Source organism: Gigantopelta aegis, chromosome 9, assembly GCF_016097555.1.
Source record: "Gigantopelta aegis isolate Gae_Host chromosome 9, Gae_host_genome, whole genome shotgun sequence".
Classification (NCBI taxonomy): domain Eukaryota; kingdom Metazoa; phylum Mollusca; class Gastropoda; order Neomphalida; family Peltospiridae; genus Gigantopelta; species Gigantopelta aegis.
Window position 1 is genome coordinate 27,566,157 of NC_054707.1, and position 16,826 is coordinate 27,582,982.

Below are 16,826 nucleotides of genomic sequence, written 5' to 3' on the forward strand. Positions count from 1 at the left end.
GCTTCTGTAACACAAAAACCAATCGGAACACCTGGCATATTTCAGTAAAACTGGCTTGGGCGAGATGGTCCTATTGACTCATGAGTAACAAAGTCACCGTCAAATGTCGGATGAGATACATATTTATAACTATTATTTATCACCGTTAAATAAACAAATAACAAACACACTGGTAGTTTGTATTTATAAATATTTATTAATTTAAAAAATCGTTCTCTATTATGCTGTTGTAGAATCTTGTGCGACATATTGAGAACGTTGAGAAAAAATGAAAGTGCATGAAGCACAGGTGGAGGCCCTTTACCTGTTATTGTTGCAATCATTACATTACATTGATCTCTCCTGTATTTCAAGTTAAAAACATAATATGCCAATGCTCATGCGTAGAGTGACGATTATTTTCAATTTCTTTATTGACTTTATTGATTAAAATGATTAAAGTAAACTGGCGAGGCCTGCCTAGGCTGATCAGTTGATTGGTGTTACATGCCAGGTTCATTCAGCTAACGATTATCGTAGTACAATTGTCTGTACTAGAAAGATAATTACCGATAGGTGCTAAATAAGCAACATGAAAAGCCGGCATATGATCTAGGATTAATTCGTTCCACTTCCTAATTTATAATAACTTACTTTGTGACTGACGTAAAAGGGTCGATGAAAAATTTGTACATAAATATGTTTTTGTATTTCACGGATAGACTTAGTCGTTCAAGCTAAATATGTTTAATTTTACAGTTCGGACCAATAAACTGGTTCGAGAGAAAGCTTCTATTCGACCCCAGAAGTATTCGACCAATCAGCACCAAAATATAAGGGTTTAATAGAGAAAAAAATCTGGACATTGTTCTTGGTTCGAGAATACCGGTAGGTTCGACCGTTGGGCATTCGAGCCAATGAGATTCTACTGTATATGTATATATACAGTCGAACCTGGTCTAACGGTCACCTGTACATAATGGTCACCTGCCTATAACGGCCACTATAAATCCCCCCCCCAATGCATTTCCTTCTTTATTTGATCTGTACATAATGGTCAGCTGTCCATAATGGCCAGCGGTCACTAATTTTCACCCAAAATCACAGGTTGAACCTGCTATAACGGTCACAAGATGATTGTCGTGAAGAAGTTTTTTGGTTTATTTTTTGTCCCTGGTTATGTCTTTACTTTTTCAATCATCTTAAAAATTATAAATTAAATATGTTTATATGGCCATGTCTGTAGCTCTGGGTTTATTTTCCGTCAAAGTAAAGTTCCACTGTAATTCTCTGATTGTAACTGAAAAACAAACAGGCACTCAATAACTTCTGTGACACGCAGTTACTGGTGGTGTAATTCGATTGGTTGTCAGCATCCTCACTGAACAGTAGACGACTTCCCATTGGCTGTACATAATGTCATCTGTATGTATGGTCACTCTATTGAGTCTCGAGAAACAAAACAAATGAGGTGTTATGGTAGTACAATACCAAATAACTTCCGGCTGGGTCAAAGTTCGAGGTGCACCGAACTTTTGATAGAGAAGTGAACACCACAAGTCCTGTGATTGGTTATAAATGTGAGTGTGTTGGTTGTAAAAAATAATAGTTTCATCTGGGTAAAAAAAATGTGCAATTTTATTTCATCTAGTACCAATGTGTCAAGTAGCCTTGTGCTTGAAACATGTATGGGGTACCTGTAAAAAAAAGTACTCAAATTTTGTGCGAAACTAGGGTAGTCATAGACGCTACCCGTTATCTCAGAAACGAGCAGCTTGACCCCCATTTTTTTCTGATTCACTTTAAGTGTAAGGGGTGGTAGTATTTATATCCGTGGCGTTTATGTCGGTTGATACGTTGCAGGTAGGAGTTTTAGCCGTATATGTTACTATTGTCGTCTATGGGATTTGATTTGGTAGTGTACACCCTTATGTTAATTGTCTGATTGTTTCTAGCCAGACATGATTGGTAAATAAACATGAACTGCTGAAGGCGGCGGTCATTAAAGACGCACCGTGTTAGGATTATTTAATGACTCATGATCTTATTCATCTGTAATCAACGGTTATACTCCACTGAAGGATTAACGGTGATATGAAACAAACACATGAGTTAAACATGCCACATGGGTAATAACCTTCAATTAAACCAAATATCTTCTGCAAGTCAGTGTCAATGTTTGCGAAATGTATGAACGATTCAACGAATACGTTTGCATGCAAAATGCCACCGAAAAATCGTACTGCTTTAATGTTAGAACAGAGAATCGACGTTATTAACAAATCTGAGAAAGGCAATTTAAGTGCGTGAAAGATCACTGATCATTGGTGTAGGACGTTCTTGGATTAATTCTATTTTAAAAAGGAAAGCTGGTGCTCTGGCCGATTTTGACAATAATGTTTCAGCCGAAAGAAAAAGGCAGAAGAAAGCAACAGGCAATGATGACATAAACAAGCTAGTGTGGGAATAGTTTAAAAATGCGACAGTTGTGATGTGTTTTAATATATGGGTTTTAATTTTGAACCTGTATATAAGGGTAACCTGTCAAGAACGGCCACTTTTGTCATGTCCCTTGAGTGGCCGTTATATACAGGTTTGACTGTATATATACATATATATATATCTATCTATATATATCGATATATATATATATATATATATATATATACACACAGGTAAAAATGTTCATAACATAATTTATGGATTTCATAATGATAATCATCACATCAGGAATGCCATTAATTGCATTATAAAACTAATAAAGTTTGTTTTGTTTAATGACACCACTAGAGCACATTGATTTATTATTCATTGGCTATTGGATGTGAAACATTTGGTAATTTTGACAGTCTTAGAGAGGAAACCTGCTACAGTTTTTCATTAGTAGCAAGGGATCTTTTTATATGCACTTTCCCACAGACAGGAAAGCACATACCATGACCGTTAACCAGCTATGGTGCACTGGCTGGAATGAGAAAAAACATAAACAATTAAATGGTTCAACCAAGGTGGTTCAATCCTGCAATGCAAGCACCTCAACTGACTGAGCCAAATCTCACCCCCAAAAAGGTAATTAGGTTTCCATTTTATATATTAACACTACATGTGTTTTGAAATGGTAAAAATAAAATAAATTAATAACTAATGATTTACACTGTTTACAGTCATCAGAAAATGTTTTTCCATACCTTTTTATGTCTAACAGATATGAAATTTATATGAACCATAAGTAAGGGCATTTAATATCAAGATAAAATGAATGTTTAATGATCCCAGCACAAAGAATACATAATCTTGGGAACCAATAGCTGATATATTCTTTAAAAAGAAAGTTTACCTTGTTTAACAACATCACTAGACTCTAGTGACTATCTAGAACGCATTTATTTATTAATTATGAATCGGCTATTGGATGTCAAATGTTTGTCTGAGAGAAAACCCGCTACATTTTTCCATTTAGTAACAAAGTATCTTTTATATGTACCATATATATATATATGAATGACATTTAGTAACAAAGTATCTTTTATATGTACCATATATATATATATATATATATATATATATATATATATATATATATATATATATATATATATATATATATATATATATGAATGACATTTAGTAACAAAGTATCTTTTATATGTACCATATATATATATGAATGACATTTAGTAACAAAGTATCTTTTATATGTACCATATATATACTGAACAAAAAAAGAAACTTCCGATTTGTACATATAGTATTTGTTGTGTTAAAGAATTCATTGTGTAATGAAATTATATAGGTAGTATTAGCCTTGAGCTGTATTATCAGGATTCATGAATTTTATCGATTATTTTTGCAGTTAATCATCGACAACGTGAAATTCAATTTGCACATGCATGCATGGTTCGACATGTCCCGTGTAGTATTCGGTCAATTTTTTTTTACTTGTCTTACTAACATTGTTGTCAAGTGAACGAAAACGCTTCAAAATTTGTAAAACAATTAAAGTTTTTTACATTGTAGCATTTTTAGTATGCCAAGAATACCCAATAATTTACGCGAACGGGCGATTGGCATGCTTAATGCTGGCATGTCGACAGAAGACGTTGCAAGGCATGTTGGGAGTTCTAGTCGAGCGATACAAAATCTTCGCGTAAGATTTCGAACGACAGGAAGCACCAACGACTTGCCACCTCGTGGACGTCTGCGTGTTACAACACGTGGTCAAGACCGCTATATCATGAACACGCATTTGCACAATCGATTCCAAACTGCCACTGCTACTGCTGCTAACACACCTGGGCTTCATAATAACCGAATCAGTGGGCAAACTGTTCGTAATCGTCTGCGGGAGAACGGTTTACATGCACAACGTCCTTATGTCGGATGCATTTAACGCAACGTCATCGTCTAAATCATCTTAATTGGGCACGTGTACACACTCATTGGATACGGCTGGAATACCGTTCTTTTTTCGGATGAATCCCGATTTTCTTTACAACATGGTGATGGCGTCTACCGTTGGAGAAATGAACGCTATGCTGACTGTTGTGTTTTTGAACGAGATCGTTTCAGGGGTGGGGGTTCTGTCATGTTCTCGCCAGCCATTGCCCATGGTTATCGTTCACCACTAGTCATCATTGATGGCAATTTAAATGCTCAACATTACCACGATGACATTCTCGCCAACATCTCGATTTTTCAGCATGATAATGCCACCTCTCATACAGCTAGAGACACTGTAAATTTTCTTAGGACAAATAACATTGATTTCATTGATGACTGGCCCACTAAAAGTCCTGATCTCAACCCCATCGAGCATGCCTGCGATAGTCTGGACAGACGATTGAGGCGTCGTCCCAACCCACCTGCTAACGTCAACGAACTTCGTCAAGCGCTCATTCAGGAATGGAACAATATTCCACAGGCAGAAATCAACACTTTAGTCAATTCTATGCGCATGCGATGCACTGCAGTAGTCAATTCAAGAGGTAGTCATACCAGTTATTAAGTGGGTGTTTTTATTTTTAACCCCTACCACACTTGTCAAAATTTCTCCCAGTTTCTGTTAACCTATGGCCATGATTTTTGCATCAAACGATGCATCATGGAACACTCTTTAAACGCATATATAACAATTATTCCCCCGGTTTGTTTTCATCAAGTTATGTTCAAGCAAAGTTAGCGGAAGTTTCTTATTTTGTTCAGTATATATATATGAATGACATTTAGTAACAAAGTATCTTTTATATGTACCATATATATATATATGAATGACATTTAGTAACATTTAGTATCTTTTATATGTACCATATATATATATGAATGACAAATAGACCAATGGACCCACTGATAGGGTTTGATCCTAGACCAACTATGCATCAGGTATGGATATATTGTTTGTGCTGGGGTGTTGTTAAACATTAATTCCATCTTGTATGCAAATACAGGTACATGTATCTTTCCTGTGGCATGGTGCTGTCAGTCATTAGGTTTACCTGGATTTACACATTATTGTCAAGTCATAGCCTCAAGCTGTGCAGTTTGATTACTATCAGACAGACTGTGATCACAGGAAATAAAACCAAGCTATAACCAGATTATTCTCCAAGCTATAACCAGACATTCTCGCCAACATCTCGATTTTTCAGCATGATAATGCCACCTCTCATACAGCTAGAGACACTGTAAATTTTCTTAGGACAAATAACATTGATTTCATTGATGACTGGTCCACTAAAAGTCCTGATCTCAACCCCATCGAGCATGCCTGCGATAGTCTGGACATGGTGCTGTCAGTCATTAGGTTTACCTGGATTTACACATTATTGTCAAGTCATAGCCTCAAGCAGGAAATAAAACCAAGCTATAACCAGATTATTCATGACTGACATACATGTATATTACAAATTAATACAGAGATCTATAAAGGTGATCATACACACAAATACATGAAAGATAGGTAAAGTAATATTCAGCATAAATTCACAAGCCAAAAATAAAGCTAGATGTTTAATTATATTAATAATAACAATAATAAAATCTTAAAAAACTAATTCATTAATATTAAAAAAAACAGAAAGGAAAAGAAAAAGTATTTGATTTGTATGATTACATACGCTATTTTCACAAAAAGGGCAATTAACAGTAAAGAATTAAAAAATATATATATACATATGTTTGTTTTTAATAGTAAAATCTAAAGCAGATATATGTTCAGTGGTGCATAATTTCAAGTAGCAAAACTGAACATGTATAATTTTTTTAAATGTATATAAATAAAAAATTTTTTGCTTCTGTTTTTACCCTTAATCGTAAAGCATAATAGTAAACTATTGTCTTTACCATTAATTTATTAATTAGGATTGTTACTATTAGACATATGTAAGATATAATGATAGACTGGATGATTGTGAAAAAGTGTTAAATCTGTCTTTTTCATTATTTAACATCGATAACGGTAAAGACAAAAAGTATAACGGTATACTGAAGATGCATGACATGATATTTGTGCCATTTGCTTGACCTAGATGTGGCAGTGTCATCTTGTGGATAACTTTTAAACTAATCAAATTTTGAGTCCTTTTTGTAAAATACAACAGTAAAGACAATAAAAGGAAATGTTTTATTAACAACACACTCAACACATGTTATTTACAGTTATATGGCGTCAGACATATGGTTGAGGACCACACAAATAAGAGAGGAAACCCACTGTCGCCACTTCATGGGCTACTCTTTTCGATTAGCAGCAAGGGATCTTTTATATGCACCACCCCACAGACAGGATAGTACATACCACAGCCTTGTTACACCAGTTGTGGAGCACTGACTGGAACAAGAAATAGCCCAGTGGGCCCAACGACGGGGATCGATCCTAAACCGACCGCATGTATTTGAGTGGTTTACTTATATTTTGCAGTTTTAAGCAAACACTAGTATTTTAGGGAGTTTTGCAATTCCATAACGATAACATGTGCTTTTGTACACAATAACAGAGTTGATATTTTGGGTATATAATTTTACCCACAAACTTTTCTAATGCATCTACATGGCCAAATATCATATCCAGAGCATCAAGTGATGATGCTTTTTATGCGCATCCCTGTTTCTTTTTATTGTATGCTGTTTTGTGGAAAATATTGCAGCTGCAATGTCTTTACATGTATGACTTTGCAATATGTATTTTAGGCACACCGTTTTATCAGTTCGACTTTGATGCAATCTATATTTCTGCAAAATGACTGGTACATCAAAGGCTGTGGTATGTGCTATCCTGTCTGTGGGATGGGACATAAAAGTAGCAGGTTTCCTTTCTAAACCAGTATGTCAGAATTATAAAAATTTTGACATCCAATAGCTGATCAATGTGCTCTAGTTGTGCCGTTAAACAAAACAAAACTCTTTTTGATGCAATCTAAAGACCTGGATATAATATTTATCTATAGTCTGTTCCATCATTCCACAAAAATTATATTTCAGTTTGGTTTGACGTAAGAAAAGTAATTTTTAAGTGTTTTGGAAATAACAAAAAAATACTATTTTTGTGTGCAATAAAGAAAACAATCAGCTCAGAAATAAATAACTTATGCATTCCCTGTGGGATGGACTACAGGTTTAATGCTAAAGGGTTCTATGCAGCAGAATAATGTGCAAATAACCGATTTATGCTACAAACTGATTTAGTGGATTCGAGTCGACTGTATCTCATGTTGGTTCATGTGTACTGCAACCTTGGAAAAACTTCTCATGTCATTGTTATGCAAAAATACAAGTACAAACATGGTTTTGTTTTTTGTTTATCTGTTACTCATAAAAAAGTTACACGGTTTTATGTAATAAAACAGTTTTAATTAATTTAATGCATACAAATTAATATTATTTCAATTATTTTTCTCTCTGCTTTTTAATTACTATGTATTAATTAATAATAAATTTTATTTGTTACAAATCCGGATTTTAAAAAAAAGTACTTTTCATGAAAAAAGGGATAAAAAGTGCTTTGCTTTGATCAGTTTGCTCGTAAGTAATACATTCGGGAATCCTTGGATATTTTCGGGGTTTGCCAATAGTTCAGGGTATGCACATGGGATTGATTTTTACTTGCCACACGGGCGAGTCATGTCAGAACTTTGACTTGCCCGTGCAATATTTGAGTAGCCCTTTTTTTTTTAAGCATTGTACTTGTCATAGAAGATTAGTTTAAATGGGCACACACAACTCAGTTTTAACTTATATCAATGTTTATAAAGAGGCAGTTATTATGCAAATAGATAGCTTTTTATTACTATTTCTACCATTCAAATGAGCACTGTTATGTAGTAAAATTTCCCACATAAGCGTCACAAACTGTTGCATCAGCCATAAACATTAGAAAGTCATCGGTTTCGGTAGCTGAATATAGCCTGAACTTTAACACTGCAACCTGAAAATGTCCTCTTTATATCAAAATGAGAATTAAGATAAATTGTTTGTTAAAGTTAATCCAGATTACAAACAAACACAAGTACCATAATGTTGGCCGTTCTTATCGTATTATCTGACATTACCAAAGGACTTCCAATATTGACACATTTGAAACAACTCAGCCATTTGATTCGTACTCACACTTCGGCCAAGGTATTCTGAGTGAGTTTGTTTAGAACTACATTTTTGGGGGGTTATTTTCACTACTTTTTTGTTTTAAAACCATACTGATAAATACAGGGCTTGAACGTAAGAATTTATCACCCACGGCAATTTTTAGAAACAAATACTGTGGGTAAAAGGGCCCACCAATGTCAATTTTTAGTCTATCGACAACAATTGTTTAAAACTGACCTTTGCAGCAAATATATATTTTTCTATATGTACATGTAGTCATATTTCTTCAATTTATGTCAATAAACTTCAATAAACAAGAATTTGTTATAAATGGAATTAATTAATGTTTAACGACACCCCAAGCACGTGTCAATTTTTGCCGTCACCATCAAGAATCGGAAACGGAGAAGCTGGACATTCGGGGGAGCATTTTTGAATATTTAACATGGATTTAAGTAGATACAAAAATACAATTATCAATTAATTCTATGCTTCTATGTTTGACCAAACAATAAATTATTGATAATCCACCAATTTAAAGAATATTGTATTTATACGAAATGTTCCATTTTGTGAAACCAAACTGGTGTATACATACAATAAATATTGTGTCAAAGAATTGTTCTAATACAATGTGCTTCTAAAATCTTAAGTTTTTTCCTTGGCAGATACAGGTATCCAAACATGAATTGGAAATATATAAACCAATATTTCTCCAGTGAAGGATGTAATTGATAAAGATACATGTGGAAGATAAAACTTGGGTTGGGGGAATTCAAATCAATTGCGTCGTTGAGATTTTTGCTATTGTCAACCATCAACAGTTTATATTAATATACATTGTTGATAGTTTGACCTATCAGATAATGAAAAGAAAGAAAGAAATGTTTTATTTAACGACGCACTCAACACATTTTATTTACGGTTATATGGCGTCAGACATATGGTTAAGGACTACACAGATTTTGAGAGGAAACCCGCTGTCGCCACTACATGGGCTACTCTTCCGATTAGCAGCAAGGGATCTTTTATTTGCGCTTCCCACAGGCAGAATAGCACAAACCATGGCCTTTGTTGAACCAGTTATGGATCACTGGTCGGTGCAAGTGGTTTACACCTACCCATTGAGCCTTGCGGAACACTCACTCAGGGTTTGGAGTCGGTATCTGGATTAAAAATCCCATGCCTCGATTGGGATCCGAACCCAGTACCTACCAGCCTGTAGACCGATGGCCTACCACGATGCCACCGAGGCCGGTATATCAGATAATGAAGAACAGAAAGAAGAAACTGTCCGAAAACTATAATTTCTGTGCTGACTGGGGTTCATATTTTGAATTCCAATTAAATCAGATGATCATAAAAATACAAACAAAAGGCAAAATATAATAATATATTAATTCTAAAATATATGGTAAATTGCAAACAAGAATTCTACAGAATTAAATATCTGGCCTACCATAAACTTATTCAGTGTCATTGATAGTGCATCTGTAGATATCTATCTCAATGCATGTTAAAACAAATTTTAAAACATAAAAATAATAATAATTAAACTTCAAAAAATTAAATTAAAATTTTAAAATAATAAAGTTAAAAAACTAATTTTGACATGCATTGACGTGAACATTCATAGATAGAACTATGAATGAAGCTTTACTGATGCAGGACATGTAATTTATGAGAAATGTGTACAATCAATGTTGAGCTAAACTATATGCAAAAGTGATGCTGCAGCCAACGAAAAAGTTATACTTATACTTCATCTTTTTAGTTTGTACATGTATTGTAAAGTAAAATAAAAATCACCAGCCTTAGCAACATCATGGTAAACAATGTTGTTGACAGTTTTGTCATTGGTTATAAAGTATATTATATGAGAACTTCTTTTTTGCACAACAACTGTTCATTTAATTAGGATTTTATGCACTTATTTTGATGATAAAAACACTTAAAACAAGTAAATATAATTGGAGTAGATGCATAAGCTCACATTTAATGGAACCTGGTATTTCTGAGAAAAATGAATTAATGTTTAACGACACCCCAGCGCAAAAATACACATCGGCTATTGGGTGTCAGAAAAGGTAAGTATATGGAAATAACATTTATATATGTATGTAAAATCACAGTGTAAAGAGCTGTAGGGAAAATTATAATACAATACAAATATCAAGTAAGTATAATTTAAAACTTTGTATAAAAATCAAAATGTTTTAAAAACTTTCAAATTAATTTTGGGTGGAATTTATAAGATTCAAAAATATTTCTGTTGCCCAATATATCACTTCTCGTTGGCTTCAGATGATTACACTCCACCAAAATGTGGCACAGTCAGTGTACACTCACAGAAGAGGAGGGCCCTTTTTTTAAATAAATGAATGCGTCAAATATGCATGGACTATGCGGCACAAGACTACTTCATCCTTCCTGCACCGCCTGTAGGATGACTGCCACTCTCCCAAGACTGGCTTGACAGAATAAAGCTTGTTCGCAAACCACACCGACCCAATCATCTTGCTAAGTGGAGACTAAGTTGACCATGTTTTCTGTGAATATCACATGAAATTTGTTCTCACTGAGTAAAAATTAAAGGGGGTGGTTGTGCGACCAGTACCCCCACCCTTAAAAAAAAATCAGCAAGCCCCCCCCCCCCCCCCCCCCCAAAATGATTCCATTGATATCATATTGCAAGCTAATAAAAGTAGTTTCGTTTTTGTAAAGGTGGTGTACATATTATTTGGCACCAAAGATAAATTATTTTAATGATGAACACTACCACTTCCGTTGTTTTTATCAGCGGTGATATACCTAACAAAATTAAGTGTTTAATGTTTTATTAGTAATTGCTGAATAAACAAATTTCAGTAAGTAAAAAACACCAGTAATAACTGAGAACAAAATATCAGACAAGAGTCAGTCACGCATGGACACAAAAGACAGAATGACCGTTTGGCGCCAAATAAATCAGGTGAAGATTGCCGAAATGAAAAAAATAAATTCATTGCTCATTAGTTGTTTCAAGCATAGAAATGGATACTGATATGGGACACAAATAAGGTTGTTAAAAATACTGTTAAATTACATTACGGTAACTGTCGTAAGATACTGAAGTTTTTCGTCATTTTGTGTTTCCGTACACACAGTGGCTTGTTTTCCTTGATGTTCAGTGTGCAGACTGATCGATGTTTTTCAGTGTGAAAAAGGTCTTCATTTTGAAAAAATGGAGCTGGGTGCTGTAAATGTTATAGGCGGATGCAAAATAAATAAATAAAGGAGTGTAAACAAATAAAGTGGGCGGCCAAACTTGAAATGGGGGCGGGGGAGTGACATAACAAGAAAGGAGGCGGCCGGCAAACAGCAGTGAGAATGAATATTAAACAACAATACATGGTAAGCGCATGACTCATTCCATAAAGTGGTACTAACTAAACAACCATTAACTACAACCAGGACCCAAATGCCCATGTTAAATACTAGCAGATAATGTTCATACAAGTTTATACATTTTGCCATCGGTGAGGAACTTTACTGATGGCAGTAATTTTCATCTGACGGCACAAAACAGGGTTCATACACCTTATCAATAACCAAATTCCATGACTTTTCGTGACTGTTTAAAGGCATTTTCCATGACCTTTGAAAGATTTTTATTTTTACAATCCTCGACAAAATCTAAATGTATATAAGATTTGTGTGTAATCCAATTTGATTTGTTGGTTTACAGGCAATCTTCTTTTTGAAAATGGCAGAATGGAGAAAAAAAAAAAAAAATGACTTTCAGATTGTTTTTACTGGGATTTATTGGCAACATTCTCTCGAAACCACAGATGGAATAAAAAAAAACTTAAAATTACAAAACGTATTAATTTATTGATATATACATTATATATATGCATTATTTAAACATCAAATGTATCCATTTTTATTCAGTAAAAATAGTAATATGAACCTTCTGAGTTATACAGTGTTCGAGATTAACGGTATCCCAATATCCCGGGAATACCAGAATTTAATTTTGCATACCAGACTTCAAGAACCCAGTATCCCACCGGGATGCCATATAATACTAAATTCTCAGGTGGGATACCAGATTTTGAAATGTTAGTATCCAACTGGGATACTGGCCAAAATTTTTAATCTCAAACACTGTTATAACTACAAACTTTTTACAATATGCTTCATTAATAAATATATATATATATATATAACCTAACCGAAGACACCTTTATAATGTTAAAACATCCATTTTCCCTTTTAAGCTAAATATTTTGTTAAAAGATAAACGTGGCTGCAAATATATGTACAATATACTAAACACCCAAACAGTAACTCCAAAAGCACAAATAAAGTATGCCAATGAAGAGTTTGTATGTGATCTACAGGAATGGGAAATGTATTACATGTATGTTATACCTTTTCATAACGTAAAAAATATGACTGTATCCTGGTTTCAACATAGAATTTTAAATACAATGCTGGCAACTAATAAATTTTTACACATGATTCATTATATAAATTCTAATATTTGCAACTTTTGTAATAATTATCCAGAAACCTTGCAACATTTTCAAATGTGATAAGGTTCGTAATATATGGGGAAATGTAAAAGCATGGATACTATCTAAAACAGGAATTGACATTAATTTCAGCAAAGATATTGTTTTATTTGGTATGATTAATAACAAAAACAGTTATTTTGTAAATTGGTTAACAATCAACGTCAAATATTATATTTATAGTATGAAAGTACAGAAAAAAAAGTTACATTTTAACAGCGTTAAAGACATATTACAAACAAAATTTGATACAGAAAAATATATTCTTTTTAATAATTGTAATTATGAATTATTTATTGAACAATGGACCCCCTGGCTTGACCTTTTTAATTAAAGTATTTATAATAAATATCAATAAGTGATATATATATATATATATATATACACACACACACAAACACAGCTTGCTTGGAAATACAGACACAGTACAAATTAGATTCCTTTTATCTAGATTCGTCCATTCCTCTTTCCTTTTAATCCTTACTCCTTTTGCATTCTTTCCTTCTTCTTTTCCTCATTTTTATGTTGAACTCGAAGCATTTAACTTCCCATATTATAGATATTCAACAATATTCAATCAAGATATTATTATTTCTCTTTCCATATAATGTATATGTGATGATATTTTGACATTGTACAGTCATAATCTCAAGGCACCCAAACCGTGGCATGGCCATATTGCTCTGGGGACAATAAAAAACAGAAAGAAAAAAGTATAGAATTAATTTTAACTCAATTACAAACAGAACCTTTTTTGTACTATTTTGGCCTATACCATCTGATATTTTAGATACTAATAATAAAGATTATTATACACATTCTGTTTTCTCACCAAAAAACCCAAAACATTTTTTAAAAATAAAGAAGGAAATTGTTCTTGGCATTTTAATTTAAATGCAGTTCATATTTACGGTCAAGGTTAATAATCAACTTGCAAGTTTTGCTGGCAGGCTATTATTAAAATATACATTTATATTTTACATGCATCAAGTGACTTCAGTAAAGTAAATAATGTTGCTACTTTGCTTTTTTCAATATGATGCAGAACATATAAAAGTTATGCTGATCCTTTGAACTACGAAAATGATTAAAGCTTGGGGTATTTCCATTAGTCACCTAATATCGTATAGATCGTTTATCTAAATACTTATAAATATTTTTTTACTACTTAATCTTTACAAATAATGATTAGTTATAAAATATATGTAGTAAAAAATGTATTTAGATAGATTTTCATTTTCCATGATTTACCATGACCAATATCAAAATTCCATGACTTTCCAGGCCTGGAAAATGACATTTACAAATTCCATGACTCGTACAAACCCTGCAAAAGTGCCATCGGTGACGCCCCCGACTAATGGCAGTTTATATCTCACCAGTGGCAATTGCCATCGTTAAGTTTGAGCACTGCAGCAAATAGTTTGTTTTATATAGATGTGGAATTTTTTTTCTCAAAAAATTGAGGTAAAGAATCTCAGGCTAGTGATAATGTCTGCAGGCTAATGTATTTTTATATATACAGTGCTGTCCGGTGTATCGGCCCACCTGCATTCAAAGACCATTTTCTATGTGAACACTGCGAAATACTTAATGAAATGTGTCTCTCACCAATGAAACAGTGCATAATCTGAGATACACTACAAATTGTTTTATGTCTGTAGTAAATAAACATTTTAAAATTGTCCATAAATGTGGACACCCCCTAATTGTATCCAAAACGATTTGCATGTCCGGTGATTTGGCGCAGTAGATCGGTGACCCCGCTATTTATAAACTGCCTACAACCTCACTTTGTAGTCCATAAACGCTACACTATTGTCCCAGGATTATTGTAGTACTTTTTTGTTTTGTTTTGTCAAAAAATATTACTATGAAAATGAACGATCACACGTGACCCATCTTGTGATCAGTTTCGGAATCGTTTTCTTGAGTAGCACAGTACTGCAGATGCATACATGTTCGTTGTCATGCATGGCTAAGATGCCTGTACATGGATCTGTTTTTCAGGTAGATTGTGCACACATGTGGATCTTATTTCGCTTTTATTTAAAAAAAAATCGTAACAATGTGACAGTTGTGAACTGGAATGGCTGTCAATTAAGGTGTAAAACTTGTCCTGACCTTATGATCTGGTACAACCGTGTCCGGTGATTCGGCAAACTTGGTATTTTGCTTAAGTATGCTTAGGAAGTTGTCATGTTGTCGGGGTTTTTTAACGGATTAAAGTTCAATTCCTTTTTCAATGGTTAATCAAGTATCAACATATTTATTGTTACGGGTGCAATAACTTTCTTTTTTTTTAATTATCAATAATTATATCAATTTCAAAATAAATCATTCACCTGTTTTCATGTCTATAAACGCGAACTAGGTCAGCCTTATTGATATTAAGAATGTTAAAACCAGTCTAAAAACACCTTTCCCACATTTTTAAAATTATAGTAAACAGTAATTATTTTTGTTCGGTTATTTTTATTTAAACTGAAAAGTAAAACACAGACAAATGCAAACAAAACGATACTTTTACACCTTAATTGATAGTCATTCCAATTCACAATTATGACATTGTTATAAAAAATAAAAGCGAAATAAGATCCACGTGTGTGTGCACAATCTACCCAAGAAAAATAAAATCCATGTAGGCATCTTAAATAGGCTAATAGCCATGCATGACAATCAACATATATATGCATCTGCAGTATTGTGCCACTCAAGAAAACGAGTCCGAAATTGATCATGAGATGGGTCATGTGTGATCGTTCATTTTCATAGTAATATTTTTAACAAGACAAAACAAAAAAGTACTAAAATAATTCTGGTACAACAGTGTAGCGTTTATGGGCTAAAAGTGAGGTCATGGGTGGTTTATAAATAGCAGGGTCAACGATCCACACTTACTGCACCGAATCACCGGACATGCAAATCATTTTGGATACAAGGGGGTGCCTATATTTATGCACCATTTTAAAATGTTTATTTACTACAGACATAAAACAATTTGTGTATTTCAAATTATGCACTGCTTCATTGGTGAGAGACACATTTTATTAAGTATTTCACAGTGTTCACATAGAAAATAGTCCTTGAAATTGAATGCTTAGGTGCGCCAATACACCGGACAGCACTGTATGCGTTCCAGGGCTAGCTCTGGATGAGCAAAACATTTCGCCAAATCATCTTTAAAATGCTAAATCACTGTTATTTTCCACAAAAAACCCATTTGGTACATGAAATTTGTTCGCCAAATCAAAATAAAATTCGCCAAATGTTCCTAAAATTCGCAAATGGTGTTCAATATTTAATTATATTACCTAGCCAGTAACACTATAAACATTTGCTTAAATAGAATACGTTAATTCATACTACACACTGTACCTTCATTTGTAAATAAACTCCATAATCTTGAAAACAAGAGACCCATCATGAAAATCCGGAGGGAGAAAATGTCAACGTCTCAACAAACGGATGAATACTGCATCACTCAAAGAATAGATTAATCTAGTCCGTATTCCTCATAACGTATCTGTTAACCATTTTGTCATGATCACAGTTAACATATATACACTAAAAGTAAACTAACTGCTAAACTCATATAAATAACAAACAGCCTGAAGAAAGCGAGTTGACTTTTCTTTCCTTCTGACACGATATACCGGAAATGAAGTCATTCGCCATTTCCTGTTGTTGACTGGTTTTCATATGATTTTG

The 16,826-nt window shown here is 33.6% G+C and overlaps 1 protein-coding gene across 1 annotated transcript in view; it reads right to left on the reverse strand.

Moving 5' to 3' along the window:
* LOC121380486 (ADP-ribosylation factor-like protein 5B) overlaps window positions 1–16,756 on the reverse strand; it is a 33,073-nt gene extending 16,317 nt beyond the window's left edge. Inside the window, exon 1 of the mRNA XM_041509308.1 lies at window positions 16,494–16,756. Coding sequence (XP_041365242.1) covers window positions 16,494–16,542 — 49 coding nt within the window. The 5' untranslated portion in view covers window positions 16,543–16,756. The remainder of the gene's footprint in view (window positions 1–16,493) is intronic.
* Window positions 16,757–16,826: the final 70 nt, after the last annotated feature.